Below are 27,972 nucleotides of genomic sequence, written 5' to 3' on the forward strand. Positions count from 1 at the left end.
TGAGCATTTAAAGGGACTTAGGATCTAATGAGGTACTCACACGGTCTCCTGGAGGCCCATTTGGGCCAGGTGGGCCATCAGTTCCTGTTAAACCCTGTAAAAAAAAACCCAAAAGATCAACAGAGTGCCATCCTGTCAGCAACACATCTCAAAATTGTTCTCATATTCCTTAATTCAGCCTAGAGTTGCTTCTCCTTCAATTTCTCCTGACATGCAAGACACAGATGTAGGTCCAGGACTCCCATTCCTTCTCCAGTAGGCACAGAGAAGCTGATGAGACACATCAGGAAAACTCTCCTGCCTGGGTGAAGGGTTTAAAAAACCTAAGAGGAGATGACAAAATACTCACATCCACTCCAGGAAGGCCAGGCAACCCAGCTTCACCTGCAGCTCCAGGCTTCCCTGGTGCACCTTTTGGCCCCTACATGAGGTAAACAGTCAATTATTATAACAAAATAACAGGAGAAACACAGCAGGGATGCAGGGATGGAAATTCATTTGTTGATGTGTTAATCCTGCACCGTGCAACATGGGAGAATCCCATGAAGAGAGGTGAATCCTGCTACGAATCCACATCCAAATCCTGAATTTCAGAGCTTTGACTCATTCCCACGTGCTCACAAGGTGTTCTTAGTAGGGGTAGGAAGGGATGCAGTAATTGGCCAAAGCAAAGGGCTCTCTCTGGTACAGAGTTGGGCACCCCTGGCAGGCTGAGGGGCTGCGGCAGACTCAGAGCAGTGCCAAAAATGACTCTGTAATGTGGCTTGGTGCCGTGACACCTGTCCCCATACAGACAACCTTTATCTCACTTGTTCATCAATTTAACTTTCATTCTGTTTCACTGATTGCAACGAAGCAGGGGAATGTGTTTGTCCCCTGAGCATCCCCACTCCTGGGAATTCTGTGGCAGCTGAAGAGGAAAGGAAGGCTCTAAGTGCCAGCTCGTGTCCTGTGTCCTCTTGAAAGGATGGAAAAGTCAGTACCAAGCAGGAAATACTTACTGGTGGGCCTGGCAAACCAGGAGGGCCTGGCTCTCCCTAGAGGAAAGAGGAAAAAGCATTAGTGCTGAACCTTTGTTGACTTTTTCCAACAAGGGTGTTCCCAACTGCACCCAAACCTCTCCTTGTGCCCCTCCGGGATTTCCCTGGCTCAGTCTCATGAGCTGATGCTCTAAACCCTGCTGCCCCCTCAGCAGGAGGAGCCTTTTCCAAATCTGGGGAAATCCACATCCCCAGCCCCCCAGAGAGAACCAGTGCTCCTGAACAGTGCCCCCAGAGCTTTCAGCTCCTTCCAGACGTGGTCAGAGTTTATTTCCCCTTGGGAGTGGCTGCAAGTGGGGCAGAGGGGGAGCTGGATGGGTGTCCCAGCTTCCAAACATCTTCCTGGTGATACAGGGATCAAATGCAGCTTTCCAGGGCACAGCATGGAGCTGTGGTACTGCCAGGGGGTGGGGATTACACCACAAAGTGAAGAATGAACCAGCTGTCTACAATGATTTTCTCCATATGACTAAACTTGGACAGGGAAAGCAAACAAGCACAGCCCCCAACTGATTTCCACCTAATCCAATTGCACAATCTGCATTAAGCACAATTTTCATACAATATTTCAAAAGCACTCTAATTTTTCTCTATTGTAATAAAAAGAAACTTTTAAGAACAGCATTAAAGGTGTTTGTGAGACAGCATTTTGTGAGTCTTTAATCACTTCTTCCAGCTCAACCAGTTGGAATGCCCTTCACGAGTGCTGTGAGTGGACTCCAGACAAACATTTGTATTTTATTGTTAGGCCCCAAAAGAAGCAAACTTGTGAAGAGGAGGAGCTTGACTGGAGCTTGGTTTCCAACTGATCCCACAGAGAAACACTTTGTGTCCCAGCCCAGAGGGTTCCTGCCCTGCTGGCTGCAGGGTGAGTGCACTGGATATTGTGAGAGCTATTGAGGGTGAGCAGAGGGAAAGGGGCAGCCCTGGAAGGGGAAGATCTCTGTGGAAGAAGGGTGGTTATTAACAGGGCAAGGCTGGAAATAAAACACCATCCCTCCCACCATGGGGCTGCTGACTGGGAGGCAGGAGGTGAATCAGAGCTGTGGGATTTACAGCATGTTTCTGTATTTACTGGGAGGGCTGGGGGCAAATCTCTCCAGCCTAGAGCTGCTCAGGATTTATGTCCTGCACCCCTGACCAAGCAGAGGGGCCCTGGACAGAGGCATCTTTATGCTCTGTCTTGCTGAAGCAGCTCCTTCAGTGTCCTTTGCCCACAGCTTTTCCATAAATAGTTATCATAGCAGGCTGGGGAAGGTTCCCTGCCCAGGAAATGAAAGGAGCAGTTCTTTGGAAATGAAAAGGCAGCTGGAAAGGGCTGCAGGGGTGGTTTGCTCCCTCCTCCAGCACCTGGGACTGCCAGCCCCTTGCATTTTTCCTTTCCTCCGTGGTGGGAATCTGCACAGGGAGGTCACAGCACCAGTAAAAAATGCTGGGGACCATCTTAAACCTTGATCCTGTGGTGGTGGACCCCTGCAGGACCCTGCAGGAGCACCAGAACTTCAGAGAGCTGAATCCAAAGCCTAATCAGGGTATGCACCCCCAATGCCAGGTCACTGGGAATTAGAGCAAGGGCTGTCAGCAAAAGGAAATGCTCCCCTGGTGCCATGTGGAAGTTTTCTCTTTCTCAGCAAGTCAAGCAGACTTGCAGACAAGGAAGAAAGCAGGAAAAAAAAAAAAAAAAAAAAGCTTGATTTTTGAAAAGTGACAATTGCTTATTAGCAATTTAGGGAATTACATCTCCAGAAATAATTCACAGGAACTTGTCACTAATTCTTTCCATCAAAACATGCTGTCTCTAGTCTTGGGAGAGAGATTTTGCTTGTTACTGGGTATGAAATGAGAAGCTTGTTAAAGGCTTTAATTATAAAATATTACAGAGGGACTTAATGTTGCAGCTCCCCCCGAAAGGCAGGGATGAAAGCTGGGCCTTTGAGAAATTGTGCTGATGGAGTTCATCCAAGGAGATATCCTGAATAATTCAGCTGCAGGCTCTGCACCTCTCAGTGCTCACAGCTGATGGTAGGAGACTGCTGAGCACCTCAGAGCAAGGACACCCAGAGCACTTCCACACCACTTTCATCCCAAGGCACCTGTCACACTGACCTGGCTGGAGTGACTTACAGAGTTCAGGAATACAGTGCAGAAAATTTTCAATTGCAATTTAAGAAAAAAAGTCTCAGCACCAGAAGAAAAATAAAATAATGATTTCACTCTGCAGTGGCATAATTGACACTGCCACTCAGGATCCACATGACCCTCCTCATGCAGCACTAGGGAAATGTAGGACAGTGCTGAATTTTGTTTGCCATCATTTTTTGGAGTGTTCTGACACAAAAAGGGCAGCTGGTGAGCAGGGAGGCTGTGTGGTTCTGCTCAACAGCAGCCACAGCCCAGCATCTCCTCCTGTGCAGCCCCTGGAAGGACTCCCTGTCCTGCTGAGGAGCAGGAACCATCCTGGAGCCTTCCCTGGACAGCCAGACCATCTCACCTGAACAGAGACCTGGCCTCCTCCATCCATACCAGGGATGGGCTTCAAGCTCAAATTAGAGATTATTTCTGTGCAGCCAAAACTCCAGGCTGAAGCTGGGACCGCAGGACTTTGCACCTTAAACACTTCACCCAGCCTTTTGATTAATTAGGGCTAAGTTCTTCACACTAATTAGATGTTGTTATTTGAGCCTGTCCCATGGGGAGCCTTCCAAAGCTTTTAGTTCTGAATAAAAGGGTGAAGGTCCACGTGGACTGACACCTCCCTGGGCTCCTGTTTCCAAGAGCAGTCAGAAGCCATGATGCTGCTGCTCCAGAGTTAAATACCCTGTAGAAAGGAGGAACTGAACAACTACAGGGTTTCTTTCCCATTTCCTCTCTGCAGAAGTTGAAACTTGAAGTCTGAAGGGCTTCATCCTTCCCAAACTCTTCTTTTTGCTTCCGCAGTGGATCACAGGCAGCCTTTCCCAAAGTGTGCTGGCCACAGCAAAGCCCTGCTGCAAAGGGGAACCAGTGTCCTTTGCCCTCTTCTGGGCTGTCCCCTGCAGCCTTTTGTGACACCACCAAAACCAGCTGGAAGCTGCCAAGGTGCCAGCTCTGAACGTCTCTCTCTGAACCACAAAACCAGGGGGAGATTCCCAGGAATAGAGACTCCTTTAGCCAAAAGGACACTCAGAGGGAGCAGCTGGAAATCAATGAGGTTCTCTCTTCAGCCCAGCCTGGCTCAGGGAGCTGCAGGGAAAGCTCCTCACTGCAGGCACAAACACTCCTTGTTCACCATGTGCCAGGGAGCTCATACATTTTTTATTTTTTTACCTCCTTATTCAAAAGAAAATGACCTGCATGGAATGAATAGATATTTTCAAGGTTGCTTAAGGGCCCAATTCCAATAAATGCACTTCAGATGAGCTTTAAAAACCCCTGCACTATTCCATAGGCAACTCAGGGAGACAAGAGCTGCTCAAACTGGAAAATGAAGCAGGAACCCAGATTTTGCATTTGATGTGGTCTTGCTGAAGGTCCCTCTGATGCTCATGTTATCCACTGCCAACTACAGGACACAATTCAGTCCTTATCTAACAGATGCACAGAAGCAATATTTTGAATTTCTATGGAAACATGAACTAAAAGTAACAGAACAAGACTTTCTCCTCCATTAAGTCCTGGGTTATGGAGTCTTCTCCCTCCACAGGAGGTGTAAGGAGCTGCCTGCTGAAACAAGGGCTCTTCATTTAATTTGCCTTTTGGGCCACTGCAAACTCATGTCTGGCAACACAAGAGCCAGATCCTGACACATCCTGTGCCAAAGTGAGGGATAACCATGATGATGATATTGAAATAAAACTAGTAAGACAAAAGCAGCGTCCAGTGCTGCATATTTGAGTCTCTTGTAGCCTCTCTATAAATGTAGCTGCTCTGAAGCATCACATAAATCTGTCCTTGAACTGCTGAACGTGCCCTGACCCCACACACATCATACCTCTGCACAAAAGAGAAATATTCTACTTTGCAAGCAGGGTCACAAGCCCCTGAGCTCTCCCTGGGGATTGATCCTGCAAAGAACCTGCTCAGCACCCCACAGGCTGTTCAGCCTCCTGCAGAACAGGACAGGGATTTTCCAGGTCCATCCCCCAGGGATGCCCAGAGGATCTGCAGAGCAGGAGCAGCTTCTCTGCCCACCCCTGGCCCCGGCAGCCCTGCCCTGCCCCACTCACATCAATGCCGTCCTTGCCAGATGGTCCAGGGGGCCCTGGAGGTCCAGGAGGGCCTTGGGGTCCAATTCTTGGAAGGGACTGGGGAAAAGTGAGAGACAAGAACTTGTTTGTCCAACAGAAGGAACACATGGGCAAGATCAGAAATCACTGGCAAAATCCTACAGCTTAACCCTAAATCTGCACCCCCTGCCAGCCTGGGTGGGCTCAGAGCTGCTCCAGGGTACTGCAAGGCTCTTTGGAAAACCCTTTTGACTGAGCACATCCCCAGCTCCTTTTGCTATACTGGGAATGCAAACTGGTCACTGGGCAGCAAAGGGGTTTTATTGTATGGGAACTTGTTCTGATTACAGGCACATTTTGGGTTGGGCAGAGGAGGAAACATAAAGCCCATGGAAAAGATGCTATAAATTCATTATTTCTTGCTTGGCAGAAATAATGAATTTATAGCCCCAGTTTGATGGGGTGATGGCAAAGCCAGGCAGACACCAATGAAGACAGAGGGGAAAGAAAAAGTCTCCTTTCTGAGCAGTGTGCCCCCTGAAAATCTGGGATTTTGGAAAGGTCTGAGGTGGGGGGAAGCAGAGAAAGGTCCAATAAATGACTTCTGTATGGAGAGGGCTCCAGAGAGCAACTTACTGTAGCTTCAGGGAACAAAGGTTTCATTGTAGAAGCAGCTCTGCTCACAGCAGAGTTCTGAATTCCCAAGCCAGGCTGCAAAAATTCCTCACTAACAATGAAAAAGTCACTGAGGAGTCACTTCCCCAGACAATAATATTAACACCAGACAGGGAAGTTTAATACAGCTTCATGTCTCAAGTGAGCAAGGGTTAAACATGCTGTAAGTATTAAATTTGAAAATTGATTGAGGGAATGAGTAAAGAAATTCTGATTCAGATAAAGACCCAGATCAGATCAGTTTCGCTGGAGATCTGTTACTTCATTGTAAAAGCAAACTGTTTCTCTTGAATCAACAGATCTTCCCTTTCCAAAGCTTTCCCTCTCATAATTGCAGTCCTGAATGGGAAAACACCACTTCTGCAGAAACAGAAAGCAGCAGTTTTTACACCTACCCACACAGGTACAAACCCAGGTGCACATTTGTAATAAACCTCAGAATAATACCTGCCCATTGCCACATTTCACCCCACAGGTACAACACACACTCTTTTTTACCCTTACAGGTTTTCCCCTGAGCATGAGACACAAATGAGGTTTCTCACCTGAGCTGCTGCTGTGGCCAAGAGCTGACACAGGGAGAGGAGCCCAAGAGCAGAGATTCCAGCCATGGTGCCCAGGCTCTGCCTCTCTCCCTTTCCTCCAGGCTGCCAAACCCTTTCTCCTCCAGAGTCCAACAGATCCCTCCTCCTCCTCCTGGCTCTCAGCTTACAGAGCAGAGACTCCTCGCCTCCAGATAAACCTGTGGCTCCAGCTGGAGCAGGGAGAGGGGCTGAGCTTGGAGGAGGTGGGAGAAGGAGGGGGGAGCAGCAGAGCAGCTCATTCATGCCCCAGCCTCCTGCTCCTGGAGCCTCTGGAAGGGCTGGGCTGGGAGAAGGGACACAGGAGCACAACTGGGATACTCCAGCTGCAAACACAAAGCTGTTCCTTGGGTCTCACCCAGGATATTTCCCAAAGCCCATCCCCACCTCTGTGCTGGACAGGTAAAAAGGAACACAGGGGGAGTTTTTCAGTGAATTTTCCATTTTTCACCCAACTCCAGGAAACCTGTGACAGTGCATGATCACCACAGAGAAATGTACTTACTGCATAGTGAGGTGCTTTGTTAGCTCTGGAAGTTGCTCACATCTGGTTTCAGGGTTTTTTTTTAGGGTGATCTGAAGAGCACTGATTCCTTGAGAAATGATGAATGCTGGTCAGAAAACACAATCACAGACAGGTACAAGGAGGAAGGGAAAAGGAGGAACATTCTCAAAGGCACAAAGAAATATCTGAAAGGCTGTGAGGAAGGAAAGAGGACAGTTCCCTGCCTGGTGACCCCAAATGGCAGGAGATTGATGAAGATGCATCTCCTGCAATGAGCTTCATGATTCCCTTTATTGATTAAAGGCAATTTCATCCAAAGCAGGGCTTGGATGTGGGGAGGAATGGTGGCCAGACTCCTCAAGGCTGAAATGACACAGCTCATCTGGTTAGGAACACAAGAGGAGAAGTGGAAAGCTGAGGAATGGAAATACCTGATTTTAGCTGTGCAACAGGAGGCTTGTAGGAGCACACAGTGTTTGTCTGACCAGCTCCCCAGCAGCCAGGATTCCTAGAGCTTTGGCAGAGGGATAAAGGGCTCAGATTTACCAGGTTCCCACAAGGTTCTGTGGAATAGCTGGGGACAGAAAGTGTGTCTCTAAGTCTTCTGATGGCTTCAGAGTAACTGGAATCCTTTCTTAGACAGCCCAAACCCCGAAGAGGGAGAGCAGCTTTGCCCAGCTTGTACCTCCACCTCCACACTAAGGCCAGCTGGTGGCAGGAGGGGAGGCAAAGGAGATCCAGACCTTGCCCAGAGCAAGCCAGGGCTGGGGGCTGCAGCAGGTGGAGCCTGCCCAGGAGCAGCACTGGAAGGGCCCTGGGAGTGTTCACCTTCAAGACCATCCCACATTTCCAGCAGCCCTCCATCCCACACCCACAGGCAGCACAGCTGAGGGGACACAATGGCTTAGAGGAAATTTTTAATTCATTACCACAAAGACACCCCTGTTCTTGTGTCCTGAAGGGAATAAAAACCCCTGAAGTGAAGCTCCCACAGCCAGGCTGGGCAGGAGCCCCAGGGGATGCTCCAAGCAGAGTCCAGGTTTGCACTGCAGAGCACAACACCTGTGGGAGAAGAGCTGCAAAAGCAACACAAAACATTCTGAAACAAGCAGGTACCCCATCCCTGGAAGTGTTCAAAGCCAGGCTGGATGGGGCTTGGAGCAACCTGGTCCAGTGGAAGGTCTCCCTTGGCAGGGAGGTTGGACCAAGATAAACTCTGAGATCCCTTCCAACCCAAACCATTCTGCAATTCTGTGATTTCCAAGCACATCATTAAAACAAGCAGCATGGGGGGTGTTTTCCTCTGAAACGTTCACTGGACACGTTTTAGAGGTGGAGGAAGACTGGGCAGCACCTCCACAGGGAAGAAACAGCAGCTGTGTGCCATGGTGAGCCCAGCAGAGCACCCTCTTGTTGGGGGGAAACAGGCAACAGCTCATGGCTCCAGGGAGCTGGGTAAATACATGGTCATATCCCACCCTCAAAGATGGAAAAATATAAAAGGAAACTGATATGCTTTAAAGTCATGCTTTAATAGGGGAATTAACATAACAGACTCCGTGATACAGCTCTGAGTGCTGGCAAACACCTTGTGAACTCACCACACACACCTACAGCCAAAAGTGAACCTGGCAGGAGATGGAAGGGGTTGGTTTGAGCACTCACTCCAGGCTGGGGATCAGAGTGAAATCCCACTGAACACAAAACCATAACAAGATATAGGATCTATGCCCCAACTGACCACATAATCACAATGAAAATTTCATTAAATAAGAAAATTACTAAAATCTGTACAAAAGCCACAATTAACAATTCTTAGGAATCTGTTAGGAAAGAATTTTCACTCAACATCTTCAAGTATTTCCATCTGTAGTTAAGTGTATTCTTATTGGCTATTTACCTCCATCTGTTCTTAAGAAGAAAGAAGTATTTTAAAAATATTAAAGCCTTATTTCAGTACATGTGTGACCACGAACATCAGATGTTAGGCTTGCAGACTTTTATTCCCACACACATATGTGGCATGCTGGATCAGAACCTACAGGCTGGGAAGGCAAATCACCCCTCAAATTCCTTGAAAGATAAAGCTTCTTAAGAGCTGTAGCAGAGAGGAAAAACATTGACATTGCACAGGCTGCTGCATCTGCTCCCTGGCCATCTCCTACACAAACCAAACAGCACCAAAGAACCTCAAAACCAACCCAAACAACCTGAGCAAACAGCAAGTCCAGACTTCAGGCTGTTGGAAACAATTTCCTCTGCTTCATGAAACAGATCCTCTGTTGTAAATTTTTAGGAGTGAAGGTGCTAAACTGTTTTAATGCTCCTTCAGACCTGGTGGAGGATTGTGCAGTGTGGCAGAACAGCTGACAGGGAGGTCAGGAACAGAGGCAGGCAAAGAGCTGGCAAGGTCTGAAAGTAAATTCTTGAGGGCTGGAAATAAATGAACCAGACAAGCACAGCCTCTCCAATTAACGTTTCAATTAACTGCCCCACAAAGCCCAGTGGTTTCCAGACATGCTGCACTGGAGCATGCCCTGGCTGTCTGACATTAAAGGCAAAGCAATCCTGCCCTAAGAGGGAAACAGGCTGGATCTGACACATCAAACCTCAGCCATGGGCCTGCAGGAAAGAGCCTCCCCAGGCCACTGCCAATTACCAGCTAAGGCTGAAAAAAATGCACTGGGAAATATTTGTGCTGCTTTGGCAACTGAGAAATGAGAGCCTCTGAAACAGTCATGGACAAAAAAATCTGTGGAAGACTCTAAAGGGGTTGGAAAACACGGGGAAGGAAGAGCAGCTCTAAACAGTTTTATGCAAAACCTGGAGCTTTTTCTCTTAGAAAGCAGCAGGCAATTTGTAGTCTTAACTCTAACAAGAACTACAAAGCAACCTCTGTGGGGATAAAGAGAATTACTCAGCACTTTGCACCTCAAGAGAACAGAATCTCTACACAAAGGTTCATACTGGTCAGAGACATATTTTGGCTACAGATCTATCCCAGTCTAAAGCCAAACCTACCTTCCTTAGAGGAAGAGAGGCAACTACATTGACATCATGTGAAATCCATATACTCATCTCTTTTAGAGAAACAGCAATTTTGCCAGGAAAAAACTCCTGGGAAGGTACAGCCTTTCACAGTAACAAACAGAAGTTACACAGCAGTAGAAAGGCATGGCAAATTAGGTCATGCTGTCTTTTACATTAAAAATCGTGTCTTTAATAAATACTTAGGTAATTCAAACAAGGAGACAGATCAGTTTTCCTCTTCTCTTTCAGTAGGGACGTAATCAGAATCAAAGCAAAGTGCAAAAATCCCCGTTGCTCCAAGATAGCCCTGAACATCAGATAAAACCCAGCAACAGGACACAGCCTGTCCATGAAGATGAGTAAATTAAGTTTTCCTCTTTAGGGTACCCAAGATCTGGATCTCACTGAGTTTACTAGAGATGATTAAAAAATCATGGAAGGGTGAAAGTGAGACAGGGGCCAGCTGGATCATCCCAAAGGAAGTTTATTCAGTTCTCCAAGCCACCAAAGCTGGCTCCCAGTACAGGGCAGTGCCATCTCTGCTGGCTCAGGTGCTCACTGTGCTGCTCTCACTCTGCTGCTCCCTGCTCTCCACCAGGCTCTGCTCCATTCTCAGAGCCTTCACCTTCTTCTGGTGGGACCTTAGCACTGTTTTCTTCAGGACAAGTGGGTGTTATGCTCTGCTCATGACTCTCTGGAGCTTGCTTCTTGTCTGTGTCTTCTGCTTGCCCTTTTTCACCTGCCTTTTCCACCTCTCCTACCCCACCTAATTCACTTTTACCCTCCAGGAGTTTGCTGTTGCAGTGGTGCTGATCACCTCCCACTGAGTTTTGATCTCCACTGGGCTTCCAGCCATCCTTGATTGGAGCAGTGCAGCCAGTCCTGGAAGCAGCTGGGGGTCTCGCAGCTTCACCATCTCCATCACCACCACCCCCCTTCTCACTTGGCACTTCCACAGCTGCATTTTCCTCACTGACACTTCCTTTTCCAGCCTCACCTTTAGCAGCAGATGGATTTGCCTTGGCAGCAGAGGCTGAGGGCCCCATGCTCAGGTTTATGGCCAAGCTCACTTGTTTGCCTCTGGATGTTTTTTTATCAACCTTCCTGCGTTTCACAGCCGCGTCCGCGGCCTCCGGCGCCGCCGGCTCTTTGGTGCTTGAATCATCCTCCTTCAGAGCCTCCTGATCCTCTTCTGCCTGGGAGACTGGCTCTGAGCAGGGGATCTCTGCATCAATTGCACACTCTCCCAGATTATGGGAAATGTTTTCAATATCAGCAGAGTTTTTCAATGATCCATCGCCTTTAGCATCTGCCAAACCTGCATTCAGTTTTCTCTTCTTGCTCTCCTTTGTGCAATCATTCTCTGCAGTACCCTGCCCTTCTTCAGCTTCATTTTTTAACTCCTCTTCCTCCAGCTGGCCAAATGAAGCTTCTTTTTCCTCTTCATCATCTGCCTTCAAAACACATTTGCTTATCTTCTCCTTTACATGTTCATCACTCATTGCAGGCTGCAACTCCACAGCATCTCCAGCTTTCTGTTCCACTTCTGAGCACTGGTTCTGATCCTTCTCCACAGGATCACATTTTTGATACTGAGTGTCCTGTCTGTCCTCAGGCCTTTGGTGCAGCTGTGCCTTGGCAGAGCGGGGTCTGTACTTTTGGAGTTTGTCATGAGGCCCCCACACGAAGCTGCTCTGAGGTTTGAAGTGTTGCCAAGCATAGTGGATGAGTTCCCTCCTCTTTTCTTTGCTTCTGACAGTGAACAGGAAGTAATCCAAGGCACTTCTCTTGACATTTGGTAATGTCTCCTCAACAAGAGTTTCTGTGAGGAAAAACTTCACCAAGTGCACTTGATAGTCTTCATATCCCATCTCCCCCAGGCACTTCAGGATACGAGTAATCCTCAAATTGTTGTGGCTGAACCTGGAGGAAACAGATAAGCAAAGCTATCAAGGGAAAGTCTTACAAGTCACTGTGAACCTCTGGGACATCTGGAAAATGTTTTATCATTTACTGACTGTGAGCCATTGAAGACTGTTTGACAATGCAAATGGGAGCACAGATGGGCTTACTTTTAAGGCACCCAGTGCTGCTGTTTGCCTTCAGCAGCTCCTTCCTAACCCTCCCTGGGCTGATAGGATTCATCATCATCAGCTGCTTGGAAAGGTTCTGGCTTTCTGAATCAGCCACCAGTAGGTAAGAACCACCATGTTGGGGCAGATACACAAGTCCTGCCCCTGACAGAGAGCCTGCAGTGTTGAGAATACAGGCATGAAAGGATGCTGCAAAAACCTCAGGACTTAAGCTAGACACAGATGGTTTTTCCTTTTTTATTTTAGTACTTGACAGACTTCAAGTTGTTTTTCTTTTATGATTATGCTCACTCCTTTCAAGAGGTTAATATTACCAGGAAGGGTTGTTACTCCACAAAACCTGCAGTAATATAAAACCATCCCATTTGCAGAGCACTTTTCACACAAGGACTCACAGCATTTTACACACATTAAGGGTGCTTCATAAACAACCAGGGAACCATATGGAAAGACTTCTATTTTGTAGCTTAACAGAATAAAAGTTAAAAATACTTTTACTAGATAACATTTATCAACAAAAGTCTCCATTCCTCAATGGCTGGGGATTTCCTAGGCTTAGACTTTTTTCTCCCCTTCAAAGAAGTGCCTGGCTGCAGTAAATGCTCAACAGCATCAACACAATCACCTGTTCAAGTTTTCAAATCGTTCACACCAATTCTCTGCTCTCTCAAGTTCTCCAGTTTCTTCATTGACCAGGTTGATTCCATAAAATCCCAGCATGAGCTTGTAAGCACGTAAAAACCTGTCCATGACTTCCTTGGACTTCCTAAAGGCCTGAAAACAGGACACAGCAATTAGAAAAAAAAATGCAACTCCCTAATTACCTGCACCAGATTAAGTGGCACCTGAATTCTAAACAAGGGTTGATTGTATCACTAGCATTTCACTGCTGACACAAGACAGGCAAATGCTTCACTGTGAGCTCTGTGCACACTAAAAACACAAGGAAACAACAGGAAAAAAACACTAGACTTCAAATATAAGGTATTTAGGGGAAATCTTAACACCCTTCAGATCTCAAATTAAAAAGAGACAAAAGCTTAGAATAAATACCTGGATTTCTTGACAGGTGAGTTGCTTGGCATGCCAATTCATCCCACGTTCACGTAAAGGGAACAGCCTGAAGAAAAAGGAATCTTCAGGTCAGATGAGCAAAGATGATATCCAACCCAGGGTACCCAACTTGTTAAAACCAAAACAGATTCCAAAATTTGTGGTATCACAGGCAGCTCTTGGAGAACTCCCATCCTTAGGGACATAGAAGTCATTTTCTAGTAAACTCCTCCCATAAAAGTATTGTCTACACTAATAACAAAAAACTTTGCTTATGTGGATCTCTCTCTTTGCCTTAACTTTGTGCCACAATACCATAAATGATTGAGATCTACTGCAACAGCTGCACTAGAAACCTGTGCTTTCAGGACTTCTAGTGCTTTGCTTCCTCAGGAGTGCACCTCAACTAACTGAAGTAATTCTGGGCCACGTGTGAAGCTGAAATCAGTAACACAGATCCACCTGACACTTAAAAGAGGCACAGCTAGAGAGGCACTGTGTTCATGCAAACAATTTACCACTGTATGTAGGAATGGTTTTCTTCCAGTGTTTCATACTTGTCCCCCCAAGATGAGAGCAGTGTTTCAATAGTCACACCTGCAAGGAAAAGGAAAAGGTCAGGCAAGAAGTGACACCAAATTAAAGTTAGCCAGTCAGTCGCTCCACACAGCTCACTATCCTAACCCAGATATTTACACACAAGCATTAGCTCCTCCCACAAGACAACCAGCCAGAAAAATACCTTTGTTTCCTACCACCAGAATACTAAGGAAAATACAGCAGGAATGTTTAAAAATTTAAGTTCTTGATGGGTTTTTATTGGTTTGGGTGGTGGTTTTGGTTAGTTCCTTGGTTTGGTTTGTTATTGTCTCACATGGATGAAACTACTCTTTCATCACCCAGCTGCAGCAGATGGCATAAAGCAGCCACCACACAAGGCACTCACCGTAGGGCACAAAAGGCATCTTATTTTTGTAAAAGTTTAAGTTCTCCATCTCTTCATCCTCGTCATTCTCTGGTTCTTTCAAATCCTGGAGATGAGAACAAGAAATGAACAAACAGCAACCCTTTAAAAGGCAATAGTTCTCCTTGCTTTCCCTCACATTCCCTATACGTTTCAAGCTAAATCCTCAAAAATGTGCTTTGGAAAGTAGCAGCTTGTTTCTGATGCACCCACATGCACATCATCCCTTCCCCCTCACAAATGAATCCTTGGAAGGTGCTGAGCCTGTAAAGCAAAGGCAAAAGAGTGCTCCCAGATGTAGGAACAGTTGCTGCAGCAGGAGTGGTGAGGAGCAGCCCCAGGAGCACGTACTGGGTAATGGTTTCTGTATCTCTGCAGGTCTCTCGCCGCGGTCCAGTTGCGCCTCCCGCTGCACTGCAGAGAAGAGACAGAGCAGAGATTCAGAATAAAATCACCTTCTGCAAAATGAAGTAACATTATATAATGTTCTGACTGACTTCAGCACCTCACACAGGTTCCCCTGCACGTCCTCTGCACTCCCAGCACTCCCAAAACCAACCAGACTGGTGCTGTAGTCATGTCTCTGCATTCCTGAAGACAAATTTAAACTAAGAGAAGATAACACCATCTCCTGTCACCAAAATACTTTTTTTCCTTCTCATCTTATTAATCAAGGTTTTTATGTTTTATGTATATCTTTTATCCCACTTGGGTTTGCCAATGGAAAAGATCAGAACAAGCTGGAGATCCCAAATATGAAAATGGGATTGTTTTTCCTTAACTCAAAGGTTTCAAAACAAGACATGTCTCTGAGCTGCTACAAACCCTAGTGAAGACAGAGGCTAGACCTTAAAATTGTAGAATTTAGGACACAGAAATATCCCTTGCATTCAAGATTCTCATTCCCTGCAGACCTTGCTGAAATAAAAGTTTTCTTCATCTTTGCTTTATGCTCAAGATCAACCTTGCTGATTTAGACAGTGGATAGCACCAGAGCCACATGGTCACATTAGATATTTATTGTATTGGACTTCTCTTCCAATCATAACCTTCATTATTACCCATCTTTCCACGTAACCAAATTTTATGTCAAGCCTACCTGAGAACCCCCCCAAGACAGCAGTGAGGAATTTGAGCTTTGATCCTGCAAATAGAAAACATTTAGTCGGAACATTTTGAAACCAAACTTCACTAAGAAAATAAAAAAAAATAGATACAAAATGAGAATACCCACAGCAGTGACTCACAGGATCCTTATTAGTTGCCAAGTGACAGATTTACCTAGTTACAGCTGAATTCACTGTATTTTATGCATAATTCAAATTGCTTCAGAGAAAAACCTGTGGTGCCACATGAATAGGCACCAGGTTCTCATCACAGATGTGCTAGATTCATTCCAAGTGTCACATTTAGACAGAGCTCACAAAGAACAGCTTTATTTTCCCCTCTGAACTACTTCATGGAAATAGAAGTTCCACGTATGCCTTAGTTTAAAGTGCATTTTAACTGAAATATATACATATTTATTTATTTATACATTTGATTACCTCAGTGATAAGGGATTTTGTTACATTTCACAAGCAACATAGACAGGTGCAATCTTGCTGAGTGCTGAACCATCTTATCCCAAACCATGACAGGATTTTATTACAGTGTTCTGTGAATTGAGAACCACCAAAAGGAACAAGACTGCTCATGAATAGAAGGCACCCAAAGCACAGCACAGCCAGGGGGTTCAATGCCAGCTCACAGAGACAACAGGGAAGTTGGGAAATGGGTGTAAGATGTGCAGAATCTTGCAAAACAAGCATTAAATGAAATTTAGAAGAAAGAAGCAGCAAAAACTCCTCCAAGTTACTTCATAACCTCATTTGATATTTCTTAACATCACATGCACAAGAGAAAAATAAAATCACTTTCTAACACTGATCACTAGTTCATTTATTATTAGGGCAGGAATTGGTCTACATTTGTAACACCTTGCTGTAAACAAGTCACCCATTCAGTTGCCCTGATGACAGTCATGTGGCATTAATGCCAATTTTGTTCCCAATTACCAAATAATCCCAGAAATTCTTTACATTTAAGGTTCTAAATAACATCCTTGAAGACAGTCAGGTGGGACAGGAGAACAGCAGACTGGATCCCACTTAGAAAGAGAAGGGGTTTGCTGAAGAGTCATTGAAGGTACAGAGACAGATGCAATGCCATCTGCATCTACAGGCTGTAGAAGGCCTGTCCAGAAGGAAACCAGATCCAGGGAAAAGGCAACCTGGAGCACAGCAATCCAGAGAACAAGATGGGGAAGCAAAGAGAGCAAAACTCAGCTTTGCTCCTCCAAGCAGGTGCTCTTCCTGGGTCTGTACCAAACTTAAGGCCTTTCTTTCCAGGTAAGAAACACAAACTGAACAGCAAGGCTGAAACCTCTCTGTAGAAATCCAACACCTTTTTGTCTCACAGCAAAACTGAGTGGGTTTCACACACCAAACCTGCATCACACCAGGCAGAATGTGCACTGCTGTGGGAAAGGCAAAGGGAAGCAGAGAACATAACCAGGAGAGGGTGACAGAAAGAGGATCTGGCTGAGAAACCAGCAGGAAAGCTGCTGGAACCAAAGGGGATGCAGACTGTGAACAAGGCACAGGAGCATGAAAGATAAGAGTCCAGAAGAGTGACTGAAACCTTTTGTTGATGCAGATTTAGGAGGAGGCAGGCCCATAGGTTTGTTATTAAAACAGCTGATCATGAACTCCAGGTGTTACAGCAGTCTCAGAGGGAACTTCTTAAAATGAACACAACCCCCAAAGTTTCCAAAGCTCACCCATAGAAGCTGAAGGCACTGAAATGCAAAAGAGCTGGAAAGACACACCTGCAGGAACTTCAGGCTGTGAACACTCAGAGACAAAGTGAAATGCAAAGACAGAAGCAGAACTTTATTTTGAAAGCCCATAGCGAAAATAAAAATAAAAAACTCTAACCTCAATACCAAAGAAAGACTGTATCTGCTTCAGGCATAAAGAAAACCATCCAAGCTGAGGGGAGAAGAATGAAAATTAGTGTAAAATAAGCAGAAGTAAGGAACAAGTTTGGGAAATTGATACATGCCTTTGACAGGCTGCAAAGGCATAAATGGCTAGCAGAAGATTTACTGCTTCTTTGTGCATTCATTCTCAGTGCCCTTACACTGGACACTGCCAGAGAGAGGTGCCTACACATTCATCACTGAAGGAAGAGCTCCTATTTAAAAATGCAGAATTATATTTCAGCGCTGTCTCAAAGACAACATCCTCCTTTGTAAGGCAAAGCTGGAAAAGTTCACTCACTGGAGTGAAAAATGGTCCTTGCTTTTACAGTTGTCACCATCCAGAGCTGCTCTAAGGAAAACCTGAAGAACAAACACATTCAAACAGAACAATGGGAATGTTCTGGAGTTATTAAAGCTTGTGAAGTCCAGCCACGTACAAAGGAAAAGTTGATAGGGTGCACTCGAACAATGCAAAAAACTTCAAAGGAAATCTCCACCTCTTCCCTTCAGAATTACAGCTATTCCACTCAAAATACCTTTGGCCTTTCCCAGATCTATGTGCACAGACAATTTACTGTTCCTTCAAAAGTGGTTATTTCTATTTTAATGTTTATCAAGGAAAAAAAAAAAAGGAAGCTTCAATATCAAGCTCTTTTAAAAGTATATTCATTAGAAAGCCCTATCTGCCTATTTATATTCTAAAGATAAGGACGAGCTGCAGAAATGAAACTCAAAGTGAAGCAGTGTTTTCCCTTTCTCAGAAAGGGGAGGAGTTAAAGGACTGTAGTGTGTTTTGCCTGGCATAGGAAGTACTGAAAAGGATAAAGCTGTATTTACCAAAGCAATGCTGGAGAAGAAATTACTGACCCCCAATGTCAAACTGAAATCCACTGAAACTAACAGAAACCTCAGATAAGACTAACAAATTAATTTTGTTTCAAATAAACATTATTTTAAGGCACCAGACACAAGTGCTTGTGTTTTGCACCTTGCTCAAAACTGCACACGTACCTCTAGTTTCTAAAGCACACCGTTTTTTTTGGTTTTCAAAGTTGCTCTACACCCGTTCCCTAAGAAATAAAACACGTCTACGAGAAATAAAGAGTTACAGCTCATTTTTAAAATTGAGCAGGTGTTATATAATGGATTTTTATTGATGGCATGGCAGAGCCACCACACAAAGCTGAGGATACCAACCAAAAACTTAGAAGAACATCAATGGCATAACGTCAAACCCAGCAGCCATCAGCAGGGGCGAACAGGCAGGTGCCACACACCACCTGTACTTATGGGATAAAGCACCCACATCATAGGGAGCGGTGAGGAAAAACAAATTAAAATTACATCGCCCAGCTCATGGCAATGTAACCGATCTTGAGGAGACATGAAGTGACAGCAACCCCGTAAACCCTGCTCCTCCAGGGGATTTGCTTCCCCAAGATGAGGACAAATTCCGTGCCGCGGATCCCCCGAGGGCCGCGGAGCCTCGCCTGGCACCGAGCAGGCAGCGAGCAGCGGCTCTGCCCGGGGAACGGGCAAGGAAGGGCCGGGAAGGGGCTGGCAGGGCTCCCCTCAGGCCGTGCCGCCCCGCAGGCTGCGCTCTGTCCCCGTGTCCCTCACGCACCTGGCCGTGCCCCGCAGGCTCCGCTCTGTCCCCGTGTCCCCACACGCACCTGGCCGTACCACCAGCCGCACACCTGGCCCTGCTCCGCAGGCTCCCCCGCATCCTCCAGATCCTCCGCCGCCGCTCCCTCTGCTTCGCCTCCGCCGCCATCCTCCTCCTCCTCCTCCTCCTCCCCCTCCCAGGTGGAGTCGTACTTCCAGAGGTCCGCCTCGTCCTCCGCCTCGTCCTCCTCCGCCCTGAGCGAGTACCAGGCCGCCATGGGAAGGCGAAGAGAAAGGGAAAGCGAAAGGGACCGGGATGTAGCGGCGGGACCGCCCGCGCGCACAAAGCCCGGGCACGCGTGGGGGGGAACAGGGGGACGGAAGCGCGGGCACGCCCCGCCCCCTTCCTGCGCCGCCGCGCCCCATTGGCCACCGCCCGCGCGGGCTCTGCGCCCGCCCGCACCGCGCCCGGGGGATCCGGCACCGCCCGCGGGCCCCGGGCGGAGCGGAGGGAGCGGGACTCGGGACGGGGATCAGAGAGCGGCATTGCCGGCCTCGGACAGGAACAGGGATCAGAGAACGGCATTGCCAGCCTTGGACAGGAACAGGGATCAGAGAACGGCATTGCCGGCCTTGGACAGGAACAGGGATCAGAGAACGGCATTGCCGGCCTCGGACAGGAACAGGGATCAGAGAACGGCATTGCCAGCCTTGTACGGGGACAGGGGTCAGAGAACGGCATTGCCGGCCTCGGACAGGAACAGGGATCAGAGAACGGCATTGCCAGCCTTGTACGGGGACAGGGGTCAGAGAACGGCATTGCCAGCCTTGTACGGGGACAGGGGTCAGAGAACGGCATTGCCAGCCTTGTACGGGGACAGGGATCAGAGAACGGCATTGCCAGCCTTGTACGGGGACAGGGGTCAGAGAACGGCATTGCCGGCCTGGGACAGGAACAGGGATCAGAGAACGGCATTGCCGGCCTTGGACAGGAACAGGGATCAGAGAACGGCATTGCCGGCCTCGGACAGGAACAGGGATCAGAGAATATCATTGCCAGCCTTGGACAGAACAGGGATCAAAGAACAGCATTCCCAAAAAGCCAGCACTCTGAAAGTGAAGGGGGCAACAAGCAAAGTGTTTACATTTGCTGATACTCAACTTCACATCCAAACAATTCCTAAAAAGTCGGCATGGCTGCATTGACTGTGAAATCCCCAAGTGGACTTTCCGTGCTATGAGGTTGGTGCTGAGTGGTTGCACCAGTACACGCCATTGTCGACATATTTCTACTTCAAGCTGCATAAACATTTCATTGGTAGAGCAAAACTTTTTGATTAGAATCCTATGGATGAGAAGGATTTGCCCACAGGATCATGAGACTCGAGTTCCAAAATCAGCACTTTATGGCCAAAATCTATGTAGATTGTGACACAGTAATCAATGCTTTCATGCTAAATTACTTCTAAAATAAGTTGGGCCAGATTTTAATCAAGTCACACAACAACTGTCATTTAGTAAAATAAAAACAAGTCAAATTTATTCTTTGTATAAAACAAGATAAGCAAATTAGGCAGACAAGAACTTGGCTATGTACCTAGAATACAACCAAAAAGTGAGAAGATTCCAAGTGCCTCACCTTGACGGCAATACTCAAAGATCAAGAAGTAATTCTTCTTTTTATTAACTGATAGTTAATATAGTGAAACAAATTCAGTACCATTTCAGCCTGCTTCATTCACCATTTAACAGGTGTGTGTTGACTGCGATCCATCTTTTGACAACACAAAAATAGGAACTTCATCAAATCTCAATGTTCTAGCATATAAAAGATAAGCATTACAATGTCAGCAAGATTCTTCAGTTGTAGAACAAAACAAACATTTTGGAAAACCAATTCCATTCACATATACTAAAACTGCTTTAAAAAAATAAATAATTAAGTACAAACCCCACTGTCATACACTACTGTATTACAAATGGATGAAGCAACACCTCCACATTCAGGCATAGCTCAGCTGATCCCTTACAAAACCGTGTGTCATCATCAGATATTTAGGACACTTTCTAAGTATTTGGGCTAAAGGCATTATAATTTTCACTTTACTTACGGTTGAAAAATTTTACATCAAAAAGGGTGAAATGAGGTTCCTCCAGCAAAGAGAGCAACAGAACCTTTCAAATGCAGTGGTCATCTGCATTTAGAATTATTTTAGTTTTACTGAACCAACAAATTGAGGCATTTGATACAAATGGAAGGGAAATGGCCAAACATTACCCACAGATGGTCTCTAAAAGTCACAGACAGCAATGGCAGAAATCACATTTACAGAAACCACCTCTGCTTTTGATGGCCCATGTGCCCCGTGGGACACTCTTCCCACGAGCTGTGCTGACACAGAGTGTGTTGCTGGTTTGAAATGCAGCCCTGGCACTGTCACACCCACCCTCCCCTCTGCCAGCTTTGTCCCCACACCCCGGGGGAGGCGGCTCCTCGCTGCTGCCCAGAAACCCCCCAGGAGAGACAGAGCCAATGCGCAGATTCCTCAAATACTGGCTCAGGTATCTTTCACTTCCTCCCAAAGTTTGTGTGCTGCTCCTTGTTTTTCCTGCTCCCTCCTCCCATCCCAGAGTTTGTCACTGCTCCTCAGCTCTACGTCCTGCGTCGTTTGGCGGCGCTGGGACTCGAGGGGTTGCTGTTGGCATTGAGAACCTTCTCGGTGACTCTGTTGCGCTTCCTCTTATCAGACCCTTCTTTGGATCCAGGATCTGATGAAGTTTTCTCTTTCTCTTTGCTGCTTGGCTTTTCTGTTGTTTTTCCTAAACTTCCAGAGGGTGCAAAAACTGAAACAGGACCAAAGTAATGATTCCAGATCAGAGTCATACACAAAGGCAAACAAGAGTGATATCAAACTTCTTTATATTCCATAAAACTTCTCAAAACAATCGACTCTCAGCATACTTGTCCATCATTTAAGTCTTAAGAAAAAATCTCTGAGAAAGGCACATCTTGCTTTTATTATTTGATTTAAAGACAGGCATATATTTTGACAGGCTAAAAATCAAACTCATTGAGTGGAATTAAACAGCACTTAGTATTAAAATAATTAAAAGAAACTACAGAAACATAGGACCAATCTATGGAATTTATAATCAACAGGAGTCATTACATTTGATACCATAGATAATTTTAAAACTGAACACCCAAAAATTTAATATATTTTAAAATACATTTTAGATCTTTTATTACAGTCTTTAAACACCACTTATTCAGTGATATAAATATGATGAAATTATATAGATAGCAGTTGGCTTTGTCTGTTAAGATAAATAGCAGGATCTCTACTGTTCACATTTGACTTGTTCTACAGCAAAGTGTTAGGAAAACAAGCCTTTTATTTAAAAGCAGCAAGATAATGAGAATAAAATAAAATAAGCACTCTGCCCACCTTCCCATTTCAGCACACAATTTTACAATCTCTTTTGATTTCTAGGTCCTATTTCCCCCATGACTACAAAGTTCCCAACACAAAGCATTCAAGTTCCGCTTTCTTCCAGAGATCCCCAGATTCCTTCAGACTCCCAGGGGTTTGTCAAGTACATATTAAAGCAAAAAACCTCCAAAGCTATACAACTTTGTACAGATGCATTAGGAGCAAAGAAGAAATCTTTTCAATAAGCAGCTGCTTACTCTGTGCACTCTTAAATTAGTCAAGTTCTTAGCATGAGCACAGGCTAAGCCTGAGTACAAATCACAAAGTACACTGCATTTGGATTTACATTTTAACATTAATTTCTCAATTACAGTTGGGTTTTAATCTCGTATTACACAGTAGAGAGTTACAAAATTACCTTCTTCAGGACCTGCATGCGTTTCCATCTCTTCTTTTAAAACTTCCTCTTTCACTTCTTCTTCCATCATTACTTTTCCTACAGAAAGCATTGTTGGCAATGGTTAGATGGTTTTAAAGAACCACGTGGACTTTTTCTGGATTAGTAGCCTCTGCATGTTTGCACATATTCCATGCAACGTTCAGCAGTAATTCAGTGCCAAGAAATTATTTTTAACATGAGAAAGTGAAATGCTAAACAGGCAAAATATATTGCAATGTCTTATTTGTACTATGATTTTACACTGAATTTTTAGTGTACCTAGTAATTGAGAAACATCCCACTGAAGTTTAAAATATCCCAAGAAGTCCTTTGGCAGGTGCTTGAACTTTCTAGTTTCTACTTTGGATAACACACATCAGCTAAATTTCAAAATCCAGCTCTCACTGCTCAGCCTGAGATTTCTGTCAAACTCCTGCTCATTTCTATTAGATTTGACAATACATGCTTTTTGGGGGGAGTTTTGTTAAAGATTCTGAGATAAGATTAAAGCAACCAAGAATCAGAGACTGCAATCACATCTCACCTTCTCTCACTTCTTGAATCATTTCATCAGGAAGAGCAAAATTCTTCTCTATATTAGGGAATGGAAGAATCTCAGATTCATGCTTAGAAAGAAAAGAAGGATCTCTGTGAGTGACTGGTAAAGACTTTAATTTGAATTTTGACATGCAATCTCAAGTTCTATTTTACATGCAATTAGGAACTAAATAATTTTTAACATGACATCTCAGATGTTAGAGAGAATCAGCAGGTTTCTGATATCAAGCTGATTACTGAGGTCAGGATACCTGAGATCACAACTCATGATCATTTGAGCTCATTTTAGGAACCTAAACATAGCAATTTCTTATGTAACTTTCTCATTTGACACTTATATACGTATATCAACATTTCCTGGATCAGCATTTAGGCAACTTTAATAGAACATGGTATCAAAAAACCCCCAAAAAATCCTGAGAAGCCACTGCAGGTTTTATTGTCTCCTACTTCATATACTTTTTTATTCAGGGAAAACCCCATCAACTCACTGGAATGACACCTAATTCTAAGTACCATGAAAGGCACGACAGGCACAGTGATTTTGGCCTGGCAAAATTTCTGAACTCTATGAAGTCATGTGGCAGCACCAACCCTTTATACTCACAAGAGCCTGCATATCATACATGGTGCTGAGATGGTCCCAGATCACTTTGGATGAGATCTGCCGTCCGATATTCTGGCTGAATTTATCCCGGATACAAATCATGTGGAAATGACGATTCACGCCTGGGGGAAGAACCCAGTGCAATTAACACTGCTAGCAGTTTTATTTATGACACTTAGAGATATAAAGAAATTTATTTACTTATAAATTAAAAAAGCCATGTTACAAGGAATCAATATATTACAGGAGAGACAGCTGGCCAGGCTTATCTTTCACCCTACACTGCAGGTGCTGTTCTCTAGGGAGCTGAGGGTGCCCCTGTGGGTAATTCTAACACAGAGCTTTTAGAGGGGCTATGTGAGAAACATCCCAAGGGATATAGAGGGAGTGCTGTGTCCAGTTCTGGGCTCCTGAGTACAGAGAGACACAGAGCTCCAGGTGTGGCTCCACTGAGGGCAACAGAGGAGGAACTGGAGCATCCCCCGGACAATGAAAAGCAGAAAGAGCTGGGCCTGTTCACTCTCCAGATGAGATTTCTAAGAGGGGACATCAACAATGTTTATGAATATCTAAAGGGGGGTGCCAAGAGCAATAGGACATAAAGCAATGGGCAGAAACTGATGCACAGGAAGCTCCACCTGAATACGAGGAAGAACTTCTTTACTGCGAGCACTGAAGCACACTGCCCAGAGAGACTGTGGAGCCTCTCTCACAGGAGACGTTCCAGAGCGGCCTGGACACAATCCCGTGCCATGTGCTCTGCAATGACCCTGCCCAAGCAGGGATCCAGCGCTCTGCGCTGCTGTGGAAGCGCAGGGCAGCCGCTCACCCGGCGGCCTCAGGGGCCCGGCGGGCCCGGCGCTCCCTCCCCAGGCCCCGCCGCGCCCCGCGGGCCCGGCCCGGCTGCAGGGCGGGCGCGGGGGCTCGTGGAGCCGCCCGGGAGCCCCCGCCCGGCCCCGCTCCGCTCCCAGGCCCGGCCCCCGCCGCTCCCGGAGGCCGCGGCCCGCGCTCACCTACGGGCTTGTGGCCCAGCATGGCGTGGAACAGGCACACCTCCACCTCCGGGCTCCACACCACCGCCGCCTCCTCCGCCGGCGCGCCGGGCTCCGGCCCGGCCGCCGCCGCCGCCGCCGCGGCTGCAACAGCGGCAGCGACCGCCGCGGCCGCCCCGGGCCCGGCCACGGGCAGCGGCGGCTTCTCCACGGCGGCGGCCGAGCCGCCCTCCGCCTCGCTCATCCCCGCCGCGCCGCGCCCGCAGCGGCTCCTGCCGGCCTGGGAGCCGGGCACGGCCGCGCCGGGGCCGGGCCTGGGGCGGGGGAGCCTCGGCGGGGCCGCGCAGGGTCGGGGGGGCTCCTCCGGACGGGGCCGCCCCGCGCTCGCAGCGCCGGAGGCGGGAGCGGGGCACCAGCACCGGCTCTGAGGGACGGGCGAGGCCGCGGCTCGGGCCGGGAGGAGGCTCGGGGACTGCTGGGAACAGCGTGGTGGAGCGCTGGGAAGAGCTTGGGGAACAACTGGGGAAAGAACGCATTACAGGCCTCTGGAAGTGCCTTGCCTCTGGAACACCGCGGATGTGTTTCAGGGTCTCTTGTTTTATAAGTAAAAAAAGCTGCCGATTTTTTTTAGAAAGGTTGCAGAGTGAGCAGATTGGACCAGTTGCTGCCAGGGTGGAGTTCTAACTGTTTGTTATTGTAATCACCGGTCGTTTTCGTTAACTACCTGTCGTTGATGGTTAAGAATTCCGCCTTTTGTCGAGTGACACCCTGCTGCTTCCTGGAGGATGACACCCAGACGGTGGAGGAGAAGGGACATGGAGTCAACGTGCAAATGATATCGGATCCAGCACGCAGCGGGAGAGACCCCTCACCAAACCTAGCCAAAAACCCCTAAAACAACGAGCCAACACAAAATTAAGAGATCAAAGTGATGTCTGGAGGTGAGGAACAAAGCCCAGAGCCTGAGAGACGCTGAGACCCTTTTTTGCCCCTAGCCACGGAAGGACCCCGGCTAGAGCCAGGACCCTGGGAGTCAAACCAAAAAAGTGAACAAGGGATTTTTCCGAGCTCTCGTGAGGACGGAATCCCCAGCTCTGCCCACAGACCAGTGGCCAAAGCCGTACTCTTGCTCTGAGTCACCCCTGGGAACAGCGGCGGCGTGAGCGCGGACCTGTTGGTTCTCCCCACCCGAGCTGATCACTTTTAATAAAGGCATTGTAATATATGATAGGGATAATTCATGCTATTAATGTATTGTATAAAATATTGTGAAATCCGAAAGCATGTCTTTTGACCATCCCAGCCGGGAGCAGCTGTCTCTTTAGATTCAACTAGTTCCCGGACACAAGTTAAGATGACCATCGACGCCTTAACATAAGAATAGAAGCTTCCAGGGTGATAATCACCGGTTTCTCGACTTGTCGGGAGCCACCCAAGAGCGATTATCGCCTTGCATCTATCAAGACAGTCAGCGGTGCCAAACTGATACATCTGAATACACGGCTTCCCGGAGCCTATTGTCGCTGACTACACACCTGGACCCAGCTTTTGTCCAGCTCTGCACATGGAAACAAACAGCGATGCATGTGAAGAGATACAAAGGAAATTCGGTCGTCTTTGCCTCGGGCAGAATAAACTGTATAAAACCTTGCTGCAAGAAGCAGCATTTGTGAACCGAGGGGGAGACTGACACTCTGGAGGTCAGACCCAGGTTCACCCGGTGTCGACCCCAGGCTCGACACTGTATCTTTGGCTGTGGTGTTTTCGAAGACCGAACTTTGGTCTCGCAGACAAATTAATAAATCTTTGCTAAATTTTTGATAATTTTGGCTCACGATTTGATAATTTATAACAGCATTGCAAAGGAGAAAAGTCTCCTGCCCATGTTTATTTCATCTTGGGCCCGGTCGTGGAGGCAGCAGAGTGCTGCCATCCCCATGAGCTCTGCAGGGCTCTGCTCTGCATTTTGAGACCCCTGGACTGGGATGGGAACTGGGGGTCACAGCAGGGCTGGGGGTCAGCCCTGCTGCCCGGCAAACCTCGGCCGCCCCCGTGCTTACTCGAAAACTGCCACGGTGGAAGGATGTCCCAAGCCCTGCAACCCTTCTCCTTGTTACAAGAGGATCGTTTGATATAAAGTTGATTGGTTTTGATCAATATTGATCATTTATATCAGATACCAACCTGGCACTGATGCTTAACAAATAACTGCTTGGCTTGGTTACAAAATGCAAAACCTACCAGCTTTGCCCATCATTTAAGACGTAAAAAAAAAAAAAAAAATTGTTTGGGAAGAAAGGGAATGTATTACTCCCTCGGTGATAAGGGGTTTTTGCCTTGTTAGGTATAATTAGACACACAGGCACGAAATAGGAGTGCTGTTGCTTAGGTGATAGGGCTTTCCAATTGCTCACTCACTTGAAGATTTAATCCATTTTGTGACATTAAAAGTATTTCAACAACAAATAATGATCAAATCATATGCAAGGAATGAGTGTTCTGAGTGAATAATAAATCAGTGGGGGAAAACACTCACAAGCAGAGACATTATTTTAATGCAAATTATCCAAATAATAAAAAACAGGAAGGGAAAGATGCAATTTTCTGAAATTGAACTTTCTGTACCTGTTCGTGCCCAAAGAGCTGACTCATATCATTGTTTTGGGCTTGATGTAATTAATACCCCAAACAGGTTAGTCTGACATTAAATAAACATTTGAAATAAGCTAAACCCAGAACCTCATGTGTGAAGCCTTGGGAAGTTTGATAGTGTGAATCATGGATGTGGATGCCTGGGTACAAATCCTCTTTTCCAGTGGGGTTCAGTCTGGAATGGAAAGGATTCTGTGACGCCTGTCTGGCTTAGATGCTGTTGAAGTTCTCCTGGAATAGCTTTCTCTGAGAGCTCCAGAGTGACCAGAGATCTTGCTGGAATGACTTCTCTGCATCAAGAGTAGAGGAATCTCAGAAATATTCCCTCTGCCTGCTGTCACTGCTGTACCGTGTCCTGGCTGTGCTGGACCTGCCTTCACGCAGCCCAGGCTTCACAGATTTCCTCATTTTGAGCCCAAATTACCTACCCACAGGACTTTGCCATTCTCAAACACAGGTCCTCATGTTTTTGCAGTTAAACCCAGCCCTAAATCTCAGCCCTGTTTAATCTTTC

The 27,972-nt window shown here is 46.6% G+C and overlaps 3 protein-coding genes across 3 annotated transcripts in view; all 3 read right to left on the minus strand.

Moving 5' to 3' along the window:
- The window catches only part of COL9A3 (collagen type IX alpha 3 chain), a gene marked incomplete at its 5' end in the record, with an annotated part of 36,331 nt that extends 29,613 nt beyond the window's left edge, over positions 1-6,718 (minus strand). The window contains 6 exon segments of the mRNA XM_036396019.1: positions 41-94; positions 350-421; positions 1,002-1,037; positions 5,246-5,323; positions 6,466-6,682; positions 6,684-6,718. Of these exon segments, the coding sequence (XP_036251912.1) occupies positions 41-94; positions 350-421; positions 1,002-1,037; positions 5,246-5,323; positions 6,466-6,682; positions 6,684-6,718 (492 nt within the window).
- A 1,801-nt stretch (positions 6,719-8,519) lies between these two features.
- On the minus strand, positions 8,520-19,135 carry OGFR (opioid growth factor receptor). Its single transcript, XM_036395588.2, has 8 exons — positions 18,845-19,135; positions 15,246-15,290; positions 14,498-14,560; positions 14,129-14,213; positions 13,701-13,779; positions 13,183-13,249; positions 12,755-12,903; positions 8,520-11,959 (listed from the first exon to the last, which is right to left on the minus strand). The coding sequence occupies exons 1-8, from the start codon at positions 19,052-19,054 to the stop codon at positions 10,606-10,608; spliced, it is 2,052 nt and encodes a 683-aa protein (XP_036251481.1). The 5' UTR covers positions 19,055-19,135; the 3' UTR covers positions 8,520-10,605.
- Positions 19,136-20,289: 1,154 nt separating this feature from the next.
- On the minus strand, positions 20,290-25,280 carry MRGBP (MRG domain binding protein). Its single transcript, XM_036395825.2, has 5 exons — positions 24,828-25,280; positions 23,815-23,936; positions 23,194-23,275; positions 22,629-22,706; positions 20,290-21,620 (listed from the first exon to the last, which is right to left on the minus strand). The coding sequence occupies exons 1-5, from the start codon at positions 25,048-25,050 to the stop codon at positions 21,430-21,432; spliced, it is 696 nt and encodes a 231-aa protein (XP_036251718.1). The 5' UTR covers positions 25,051-25,280; the 3' UTR covers positions 20,290-21,429.
- Positions 25,281-27,972: the final 2,692 nt, after the last annotated feature.

This window comes from Molothrus ater, chromosome 17 (assembly GCF_012460135.2).
Source record: "Molothrus ater isolate BHLD 08-10-18 breed brown headed cowbird chromosome 17, BPBGC_Mater_1.1, whole genome shotgun sequence".
Taxonomy (NCBI): domain Eukaryota; kingdom Metazoa; phylum Chordata; class Aves; order Passeriformes; family Icteridae; genus Molothrus; species Molothrus ater.

Coding starts and splice junctions, on each gene's coding strand:
- MRGBP (XM_036395825.2), bottom strand. CDS start 25,050: ATGAGCGAGGCGGAGGGCGGCTCGGCCGCCGCCGTGGAGAAGCCGCCG. Junction 23,937..24,827: donor GCTGGGCCACAAGCCCGTAG/GTGAGCGCGGGC, acceptor TTCTTCCCCCAG/GCGTGAATCGTCATTTCCAC. Junction 23,276..23,814: donor TGTATGATATGCAGGCTCTT/GTGAGTATAAAG, acceptor TTTCTTTCTAAG/CATGAATCTGAGATTCTTCC.
- OGFR (XM_036395588.2), bottom strand. CDS start 19,054: ATGGCGGCCTGGTACTCGCTCAGGGCGGAGGAGGACGAGGCGGAGGAC. Junction 13,780..14,128: donor GATGCCTTTTGTGCCCTACG/GTGAGTGCCTTG, acceptor TTTTCCTTGCAG/GTGTGACTATTGAAACACTG. Junction 11,960..12,754: donor CGATTTGAAAACTTGAACAG/GTGATTGTGTTG, acceptor TGTTTCCTCCAG/GTTCAGCCACAACAATTTGA.